This window comes from Mytilus edulis, chromosome 1, assembly GCF_963676685.1.
Source record: "Mytilus edulis chromosome 1, xbMytEdul2.2, whole genome shotgun sequence".
NCBI classification, from domain to species: domain Eukaryota; kingdom Metazoa; phylum Mollusca; class Bivalvia; order Mytilida; family Mytilidae; genus Mytilus; species Mytilus edulis.
Genome location: NC_092344.1, coordinates 85,237,870 through 85,248,791, shown reverse-complemented (window position 1 = coordinate 85,248,791; position 10,922 = coordinate 85,237,870). Strand labels below are relative to the sequence as shown.

Below are 10,922 nucleotides of genomic sequence, written 5' to 3'. Positions count from 1 at the left end.
GCTCTGTAGTGAGACATTGCAAATAAGGTTTTTTACATATGAAGACAATATTATTGGAGGCTTTATCTGCTGGAACAACGACGTATTTGTCATGCAAAGAGGATAAAGCATCCACAACCTCCGGATTCTTGAAAGGGTTAGAAACTCTAGTACTCATATTACATCGCAATTTTTGTATGCGCCTCTGAATGCATGATCGAATAGCTTTGATCCATTCAGACAAAGTGTCCAGTTCTGGTTCGTCTGGTTCGCGCTTTACCCATTTTCTTGCATAGTCCTCAACTGCATCCATCAGTAACTTGAAATTCTTTTTCTAGTTGATGGGCTGGGGGATTCTATATTTTGGTCCCTTGGCTAACAACTCTCTCATTGGTAACGATGCAAAGGTCACCAGTAAGTTACTGAGAAAATAATATATAAATCATAATGATTAATAAATACTTACATATATGAACGTAACATTCATAAAAGTATAAAAAAAAATCAATCCTTATTTACTCATTATATTATTATCGTCTCTGTATTTCTATTAATATTCAATTCAAAGACTTCGTATCTGCCTTTCCCAAGTGACGTGTATGAATGGAAGAAAACTAGTTTGAACTGGAACACACTAGAAGTATGCGTATTAAATTGAAAGTATCCGGTCTTCAGTGCTGAATATCAAGTGTCGTTAAATTATTGTAGAAAAGTAACTAGTATGACATAATATCAAATGTTTAGAATAATAGTTGTTGATATCCATGTATATAGCACTAATAACTAATCAGAAGCTTCTTATGAAGACTACAAAGAAGTTAGCCTGATCTTTTACATTCCGCTACATAGAAGATGCCCTCTCACGACATAATTCAAAGTTTTATGACTTTGTTGAATGCATCTATCCGTCGAACTTTATATTAAAAAATGACGGTTTCTGCTTATCTCGACTGGCATAGAGAAATTACTAATTAAGGTCGATTGAGAACAAGCTTTTACAACACAAAAAATGATGAGTTCAGCTCCAAATTGCGAACTTTCGATTTCCATGTATTAACATGCATAGTTAGTATATATGTTCCGGACCATATGAGTATTTGGACAATACGCGTATGGTCATGACCATATAGGTATATATTCATATGGGCCGACCATACGCGTATGGTCCGACCGTACGCGTATGGTCGGGGTAATTAACACTCTGTTACAGTTTACTTTTAATACTTCTAAAATCTTCATATGGTATGATTAAAAAGACGCTATCATATAGGTAATTTTAGTATTATATTATAATAAAAAGATAAGCTTGATAAAAATTAGAAGTTTCACATAGTTAATTTTACTTACTTGTCAAAACTGTAATAAACATGTTTTATACCGATGGTCATTACTGATGCTCATTACCGATGGTCATTACCGATTTGGTATTACGCGTGAATGGAAATATGTCGACTTAAAAAATATAAATTCCAAAGCTGTCTTAATGAACTGTTACACAAGAAGTCACTGGAAAGTAACATAGTTAATTTAAGTTGTCTTGTGAATATGGTGTATTGCAGTCATGTTACGATATTTGAGATCTATAGAGGTAGACATACCGGAATGGCCTTAGTCCTCGGTATCGCTGTACACAGCTATAAAAGGCTAGCTTTTCACTCGCAAACAAAAGGTGTAAATGAAACGGATTCTGCACAACCAAGACTTGCAAAAGCAAAAAAGCTATGATACCGTGTGGAAGTAAATGTCACCCCAAGCCTACATGCAAGAATGTAATTAGCGATGAAAACTAACTATGACATCAATATTTAATTTTTACGTAGTATTTGAATTATATATAAGATAATACATTGTCATGTAACCATCATTGTTTTTTTAGATAAATGTTTTGTATTCTTGAAATTTTAATAATGTAATTTAAAAAAAATTTACCTATATGGTTCAAGTACTCATATGGTCCGGCCCGTTAATAACCAAACGAGTATTATACTCATATGGTCCGGCCCGTTAATAACCAAACGAGTATAATACTCATATGGTCCGACCATACGCGTATTGTCGGACCATATGAGTATACGCATATGGTCATGACCATACGCGTATGGTCCAAATACTCATATGGTCCGGAACATATACACGTATCAGCCAGTTATTACGATATTCTGGAGCTTGCATTGTGTATCATGATTCCTTCATTGTAGGCTTTTGCTTAAACATGTAATAAAGAACACTTTACTCTTACCTTACCTCACCATTTACCATGTGAAATTATAATTGTTTTGAAAATACTTTGAACGACAAAATTATTCTATGTTTCTTCCTGTGTGACGTTTACTTTTTATGACGTCAATCACGCAAAGAAATGGATTTAGATGATAAATGTTATAGATGCTTTTTGTGCTTATTTGTTAAATATTTGTTTGTTTTGAGATTGTGACACAATGATGACTGCTGTACCCATATTTTGACAATTTTATCTATTATATCTGTTTTGTGCATGCATTCTTGTAAGTATAATGGAATTTGATCCGACTGTTATACAAGTAAGAGGTTAAGCGCTATAAAAATAGGTTTACCACACCATTTTCTATATTTGAAAATCCCTGTACCAAGTCAGGAATATGACAGTTGTTCAATCGTTTGATGTGTTTTATCATTTGATTTTGCCATTTGATGAGGGACTTTCCGTTTTATATTTTCCTCGGAAATCAATATTTTTGTGATTTTACTTTTTAATAAGACAATTAGCCTACATTTAAATTTGCTGTCGTAACCCGATGATTGACTGGGGTAAATGTTTGTGGTGACCCGGACCTCTTGTCAGTTTTTTTTCACTGTGCGGTTTGTACAAATATATAGCCATGTTCGATTGAAATCCGCACAATTGCATCTTGTTAGGAAAGAGGAACATTTTTCGCACAAAAACAAAATGTTGCACCAACTGATCCAAGGGTTTGTAGGTGGCATGTTACGAGACCAAATTATCACATAGCTACATATCTAAAATATAAAGTGGTAGTTATTTTTTTTTTTTTACTTTTTCCGTTTTTTTTTTATGCTATTGTCCTTAATATGCATGTAATATTTACCACTAGAATTAATCAATAGTATCATTGGTTATAATAAAATAGAATTATCTCGAAGCTTTTTAAATTAAATCTTTTAATTTCACCTGTATATATTTTTGTTTACAATAACCTAACTTTGTTTGCATCCTTGACCTTTGAATGGTGGTCTCACACATTTCCTTGTTTTTATATAAACAATTTTTGGTGATTGCTCAACTCTCTTCATCTTTACTTAGTAAAATATGATTTCAAATGATTCAGTTAATGTACAATTTATATGAAAGACCTAAAAATAATGCACGAATAATAAAAGAAAACATACTTGGTTGAACACATTTTAGTTTTTGTGCACTGGTTCCAATTATTTCACTATATAAAAAGTACAAGTCGCGTGTTTCGTCTACAAAAGACTCATCAGTGATACTCATAGTGAAAATCACGGTTTAGTCATCATTCTACACGTCTTCTAAAAGTCGTAGTTCAGATGCACTGTAATTCGTTTATCTTATGATATTATTTTTTTCTCAGTTGATCAATTTTCTCACATTATCATTAATGTCTTGTCAACGATCTCCATTTAATGAATTTTACATCTGATAATATTATGAGCTCACACGGTGAGGTATCAATTATCAGTAGTTAGTTCTATTTAGGGATTGAACAGTGGATCAACGAAAAAAATGTGAGAAGTTTGGATTTTTGTCTAGTATTTTATTTGACGTTGTCTATACATCCTACATGTACATACAAAAATGTTCGCCCTGTTGAAGAATCTTAATAAATCATGCGTTGTGTTTTTCTATACGTTTAATCGTCGTGATAGCTAATGCATATAATATAACGTCACAGAGTAAAGCGGTATGGTAACAACGTTACCATAACGTAATGTTTGTACTTCGCGTATTTTCCGACATTCTGGGGGCCGACAAAAGTGCAATATGTAACGAAAATTAAAAAATGTAAATTCACAATATAGATAAATAAATTTAAAATTAATGTCCATCTCAAATAAATAATCACATTCCTTAACCTTGACTGAACACAATTAAAGTTTATTTCTTAGTCCATTCGTGGATGTTTCTTCTGGCACACACGGTAACTTCAGTAAGCGGTAATTTTCGTTATGCGTTATAAATTTGTCCTGTATCTATGTGACTTGTTGACTCCAACAGTTGAGGGTGTGTTTTTTCGGGCGGTCTAGGTAGCAAGTTACTTCCTTGGAGAGTTTCCTCAATTTGGTTCATGTACGATCTACTTTGTACGAGCCATTGCGATGTGTTTTCTGGTCTTCTTTTTGCAACGGTCATACCTGAAGATATATCATCTAAATGGTCATGTTTCCAAGGCACCTCTGCCGTGGATTGTCCTTTCTCGTTGTCAATAGCTGTGTTCTTGTATGAAATGTCGTTTACGAGATCTGTAGATGTTGACGGATGGTTGATGTTTCTATTTATCGGTCCTGATAATAAATATCCGATCTTTGACTGGACAGCGGTGGGTCCGTTTCCTCTAATTATTTTGTCCTCGATAATGTCCCAATAGTAATCCGCGCCTATTAGTAGGTCGATCTCAAAACGCTCTCCACTGTGTACAGAATGTGCAAGTTTAAGACCTCTCAAATGTGGCAAGCTCCTTGTAGTTAGTGAAATACTGTTATGAATCGGGACGGCAATTTCCGGTACAATGAGTGTGTTTATACGCACATTTTCTCCCGTGTCGGTCTGTAATTGTATTGTTGCAGTTTCCAAGTTACGAACTTTCTGAGATAAATCTCCGAACGCAGACAGTTGAATGCTGACTTTCCCCGTTGTTTTAATTTCTAGTTTATCGGCTAATTTCTGAGTGATAAAAGTACGTTGCGCTCCTTCGTCAAATAAGATGTTACATTCTATTTTTACGTCGTTATATATAACTGGTGCAGTTGCTGTTTTTAGAAGAATGTCGGGACCTTCTTGTGATGCATGCAATACACTAGTTGTGTCTGTTGTTTCAACCACGTTGATAGCTGTCTGTTGTACTTTCGGCTCCTGCTTCGTACCTGTATTGGTCTCTTTCCCTTTACATATGCTTGTATGATTCATTCCGTTACAATTTTTACACCGTTTTGTAGACTTACATGCGGCCATCCGGTGTGACCCTAAACAGTTAAAACATAACTGTTTCTGTTTGACAATTTGATTCCTAGCGTTTGCGTCTGTTACTTCAGAGCACTCCGTCGGATAGTGCTCACCTGAACAAAAAATACATGTATGCGTATTTACCTTCTTCCGTGTGTCAGTTAATTTACCTTTATTGTGTGATCTTGGTTGTGTACCTGTGAAAAATGCTGTGGTGTGCAATCTGTCCGGTTCCATGACTCCCTGTCCTGCCTCAAGTATTTCAATCTCTTTAGTTATTGATTTTCGTAAATTTTGCAATATCAAATTATCTCTCCCGTGTTCTCTTGCAATAGATTTTCTTATCTCAATCGGTAACTTGTCCAAAACTACAGGTACCAAAAGCGAACCATACATCTCTGGTGTTTGACCAAGTGACTCTAATCCTCGTACGTAGGATTCTAATCTGTCTCCGTAAGACCTCAAACTAAAAGCATCATTTGTCGGTGCGGGTAAATTCATGAGTGCTTTCATGTAAGCATGTATAAGTTTGCTAGGTTGTCCGAACCGATCTCTGAGAAGGTTGACTGCGGTTTCGTAGTTACCATTAGTTAAAGCGAATCCCTCTACTGTTTGCGCGGCGCTTCCCTCTAGCTGGGCTTTAAGATAATTAAACTTTTGGATTGGCGTTAATGTGTCGTTGTAGTGTATAGATGACTCGAAACAATCCCAAAATGTTTGCCACTTGAGAATATCTCCATTAAAATAGGGTAAGTCTAACTTTGGAAGCCTATGGTAATTAGTTTTTGAAGATCTCGGTTCTGACGGGACTTGAAACATGACATTCTCTGACGGACGGGTATGCACTGCAGGGGTGTTAACTGAATACTGCTGGTTCATAGAATCTATTGCACATCTGTTCATATCAACTCTAGCTTCGGGTGTGAAATGATATGCGTCTGGGTTAAGTCTGCTCGTTGAAGGACCAACAGTATCATGCGAAATTATAGTATGTGTTTCAACATGTTCAAAGGACTTAATAAATTTCCGAATTTGTCTAATTTTACAATCAAGTTCGTACATATACTCATCTGAGTCGGTGATTTCCTGCTCCAGATTTTCCTCCGATGTCTGTTCCAAAAGTCTGTTATTCAGGTCAATCAATGTTTTCTGTTTCTGCGTGACGGCATCATCAAGGGCTTTCACTTCGTCAACTTCTGTGTCTGTTTTTGACTTTAGCTCGTCGAATTTCACCAGTAGCTTCGTGACGGCTCCTTTGTGTCCAGCACGAACTGATTTCAGCTTTGAATCCATATATATCCAAAGGTTACGGCACCATTAAATGTTGAAGAATCTTAATAAATCATGCGTTGTGTTTTTCTATACGTTTAATCGTCGTGATAGCTAATGCATATAATATAACGTCACAGAGTAAAGCGGTATGGTAACAACGTTACCATAACGTAATGTTTGTACTTCGCGTATTTTCCGACACGCCCACCCGGACCAATCAATTTACTGAGAATAAACAATCTTTGAGATATTGCGAGGAATAGGTAGAAACTGGAAATGGTTAATGGGTAATTATTTTAGCAAAACACAAAGGACTGGTACATCCTTCCCAACGACAAATCTCACAGAATCAGATATCCTTCAGATAAGTTATACAACTTCAGAAAATGAAGTGAATCTGCTTTTTCTTTTTCCTTTTAGCCATGGAGTTGTCATTTTTTTTATGATCTATGAGGTTGAATCTTCCTCCGGTATCTTTTGCCCCTCTTTTATAGCGACAGTAGTTTATCGATTTTCTTAATTCGTGTATCCATTCAAAAAAAGTAAGGGCAACAAACAAAAATCCGAGGAAATGGCAGGACCTCCAAATGGAGCGTGACGAGGTGCAAACAAATGGTTAGAGGCAATTATCCCACACCTCCTCATGTTTATATAACATGTAGTTTTTCAAAATTTTAGTATTGATAGAATTGCACAATTTTTATGTCAATGCCTTATTAGAATCATATCAATAGAAAGTCAATCAAATGTTAATAGACTACCTTTGCTTTGTTGAGACTATTTATATTATCAACTAACTGATACTATAGTTGCCCTTTGGGATCTTACCAATGCGCGGCATGTTCAATATTACAATAGCCCAATTAATTTTAGATTAAGGGAAACGAAATATTTATTGCAAAATATTAAGGTTTAACAATGCGATAATCAAAACGTTTTTTTTTTACTAGTGCATCAATATATACCACCTCACCAGCACACCTGCGTTATTAAACAGACATTAAGGTGGTCGACATGATTTGTGTTGATTGATTGGAATAAGTTGATATTAAACACTTAAGTTTTAATCTGCTTTTATTAAACACTGAGTAGATTTGATCCAACTCATGACCTCTGGTTTTTTCTCGCCCTTGATGTTGTGTGCATCAAAGAGCATAGATTCGTATCTATTCCTTTTACGCGCAGGATTTTCTGGAAACGTTCTTTGTTTTTTTTGTGAAATCTAGTTTTTTTAACTTCTGACGTCATTTTATCATATTTGTGGACTTAACTTGAATTAAAATGTTCATGGAATGGAGTATTTGAGATATTAGGAGAGCATTTGTGAGTACGGTCCGATATCACCAATTTAAGGAGAATAAACACAGAAAAAGGTCTCAAAATTGATTAAGAAACAATTCTTTCATATTTTTGTCATAATTTAAAAAATACTGTGAAGTATATTGGATACCCGTGTTAAAGGAGAAGAAAACCAAATCATAATGTTATAGTTATTTGTAACATAAGATGCAACATACGACAATAATCAAATTGTTTTCCGTGATTAAGGTGATTAAGTTAATTCCTTGATGACAAGGCCGTTGACATATTGTTAATGCATTCCGTCCAGTCCGCTTCTATCCGATTCCAATGCCGTTCTTTTCTTATATTAAACTGAGAGAGGAATGAGACAACTAATTTAATGACTCAGTCTGGATGTGTCTTCAAAGTAATTGTCTCCGGTGCCGGAGATATTTTCAAAGGTTTAATTTCTAACCAAGCTCTTAACCAAAAATCTATGGCTGGTATCCTCACAACATAATCTATGTGACTAGATTCGTTTGAACGACGAATCTGCGACAGGAACACTATAAATACAAAATGTATGTCGATAATCTTCTTAAACCTATAAGACTGAAATATGTTCCAGAAGCCTCTACACCGATAATTTGCGGCGAGATTTCTTTTGTTTTACAATACATTAACAGTGGCATATCTAAAATACCCAACATTAACTTATGAAGTCTCTAAAAAATGCCAGAGATTTAAGTAAGAGACTGCCTCTGAATGCAGAGGCGACACGGAGCTCTAGAGGAGACATTACGCACATTCTGTGACGTAAAGTATTTCTGTACACCGTCCTCACTGAGGGTGTACATCATTCTAATTAACCTGATGAATTCCAGACATTTCGATACACATGGATACATATAACGCTGGATTCATCAATAATGTCATATTCTGTAATATTTTCACCATCGTTTCTACTAACCATAGATAATTCTATTAACTAGTACATTTTTTATCTTCAAATAAGGTGTGATTGATACTAGTAAGACCAACACGACAACCAAAACAACTCTCCATCAGATAGAAACTCTACACTAAATTAAGGACAAAGTGACGATTTTTTAAATGTGTTGGAGTTTCTTCTGTCTTCTATTTGTGTGTTCAAGATGCCATCACTGGAATCTATGTACTACTGAGAAACTATTACACCAGGGTTCTCTATATCTCAAACTAGTCAAAATATTTAGTAAATTGTATCATCTGTACAAAGACATCATTCGTAAATATAAATCAACATGCAGACATCTTATACGTTCAGGTATTTCACATCCATTATCTGATGGGAATATTCTTTACAAAGCACGAAAATGTCAGCATTCACTTCAAAAGCTAACAAAATCTTTAAACAGACTTATTAAGAAGGGATATAGTTATGATACTTGAGAGAACAAACAATGTTTAAACCCCGCCAGATTTTGGCGCCTGTTCTAAGTCAGGAGCCTCTGGCTTTTGTTAGTCTTGTATGATTTTGTTTATTTTAGTTCATTTATATACTGGGTATCTCGGAGTTTAGTATGACGTCCATTATCAATAAACTTGTTCACATTTTTTATTAGGGGTCAGCTAAAGCACACCTTCGAATGTAGGATTTCCTGGTGTATCAAAGACCCATCGGTGGTTTTCGGCTGTTTTCTGATCTATGGTCGCGTTATTGTCTATTTGAAACATTCTCCTTTTCCATTCTCAATTTTAGTGCAGACCTTGGATTAAACATTTTCTCAAATGTTATCAATTTAAAACCGTACTTAAATCCTTTTACATTGTTCATCAGTATTAAAATTATTTTCGTTTGGTTAAACACGGTATATTTGTTAGAAGTTGAAATTGACCTTGAACAAGCTTAATCATCAACAACTAGATCTTGTCTTGTCAGATTTGTTTTTCGTAGTTTATGTCATGAATAATGTCAATGTTTTTCTGCGTATGAATTATTTCACTTCATATCCTTTTTCCTAGCTTACAGTACGGTGTGGTTTTTTGCTCATTATTGAAGGCTGAATGTTGGCATATTATTTTTTTTACACCATCGTCTTTTGATCTCTGATACATGGTTGTTTCACTGGCTACGTACCACGTCTCTTTATTCTTATATCAACATGGTTTTCTCATATTTTCTTGATGTGTACAAATGCTGCAGTAGAAATACATAATAATAAGTTCAGTTCAATGCACAATTCAATTAATCCATATTCAACATTTAAAAAAAACACCACACGAATAACAATAAAACATGTGTGTTTGAACGACATTTCACTTGTTTCCCGTGTTCGTGCACTAGTCGTATGTACTCGTGTTGTAATCATCACTTTACACCTCCTATAAAAGTTGTTTGTGATATAATTTTTTTTATCAACACATAGCAAGCTAGTTGATAATGCGCTATAATTCGTAAAAACTTTTAAAACACAGTATCGTCTAGTTTCGATAGGTTAATGTCCGGCCACTAGCAATTAATAATTATTGAAGTAAAATACGATCGATTTGCTTTTAAGGAAAAATACAGCTTGGAACGGACATTACAGGGCTAAACAAAAACAAAAATTGTAACAAACTGAAAACAAAAATAAACATTCAATTTGTAGTTCCTTGAATATTAGAATAAAACTATTCAACATTATATAAAAAAGGTCATGAACTGGTGAACAGTTACTGAGAAAATAATATATAAATCATAATGATTAATAAATACTTACAGATATGAAAGTAACATTCATAAAACTATAAAAAAAAAATCCTTATTTACTCATTTGTGCTTTAAAGGAAGCCACGTCTATGTCTTTCTCGTAATATTCAATTCAAAGACTTCGTATCTGCTTTTCCCAACTGACGTGTATGAATGGAAGAAAACTAGTTTGAATAAGAACACATTAGAAGTATTTTTATTAAATTGAAAGTATTCGGTCTTCAGTGCTGAATATCAAGTGTCGTTAAATTATTGTAGAAAAGTAACTAGTATGACATAATATCAAATGTTTAGAATAATAGTTGTTGATATCCATGTATATAGCACTAATAACCAATCAGAAGCTTCTTATGAAGACTGAAAAGAAGTTAGCCTGATCTTTTACATTCCGCTACATAGAAGATGCCCTCTCATGACATAATTCAAAGTTTTATGACTATGTTGAATGCATCTATCCGTCGAACTTTATATTAAAAA

The 10,922-nt window shown here is 34.5% G+C and overlaps 1 protein-coding gene across 1 annotated transcript; it reads right to left on the bottom strand.

Moving 5' to 3' along the window:
• Positions 1 to 4,165: 4,165 nt before the first annotated feature.
• On the bottom strand, positions 4,166 to 6,454 carry LOC139488437 (uncharacterized). The gene has a single exon (XM_071274054.1). The coding sequence runs from the start codon at positions 6,452 to 6,454 to the stop codon at positions 4,166 to 4,168; it is 2,289 nt and encodes a 762-aa protein (XP_071130155.1).
• Between the last annotated feature and the right edge of the window lie 4,468 nt (positions 6,455 to 10,922).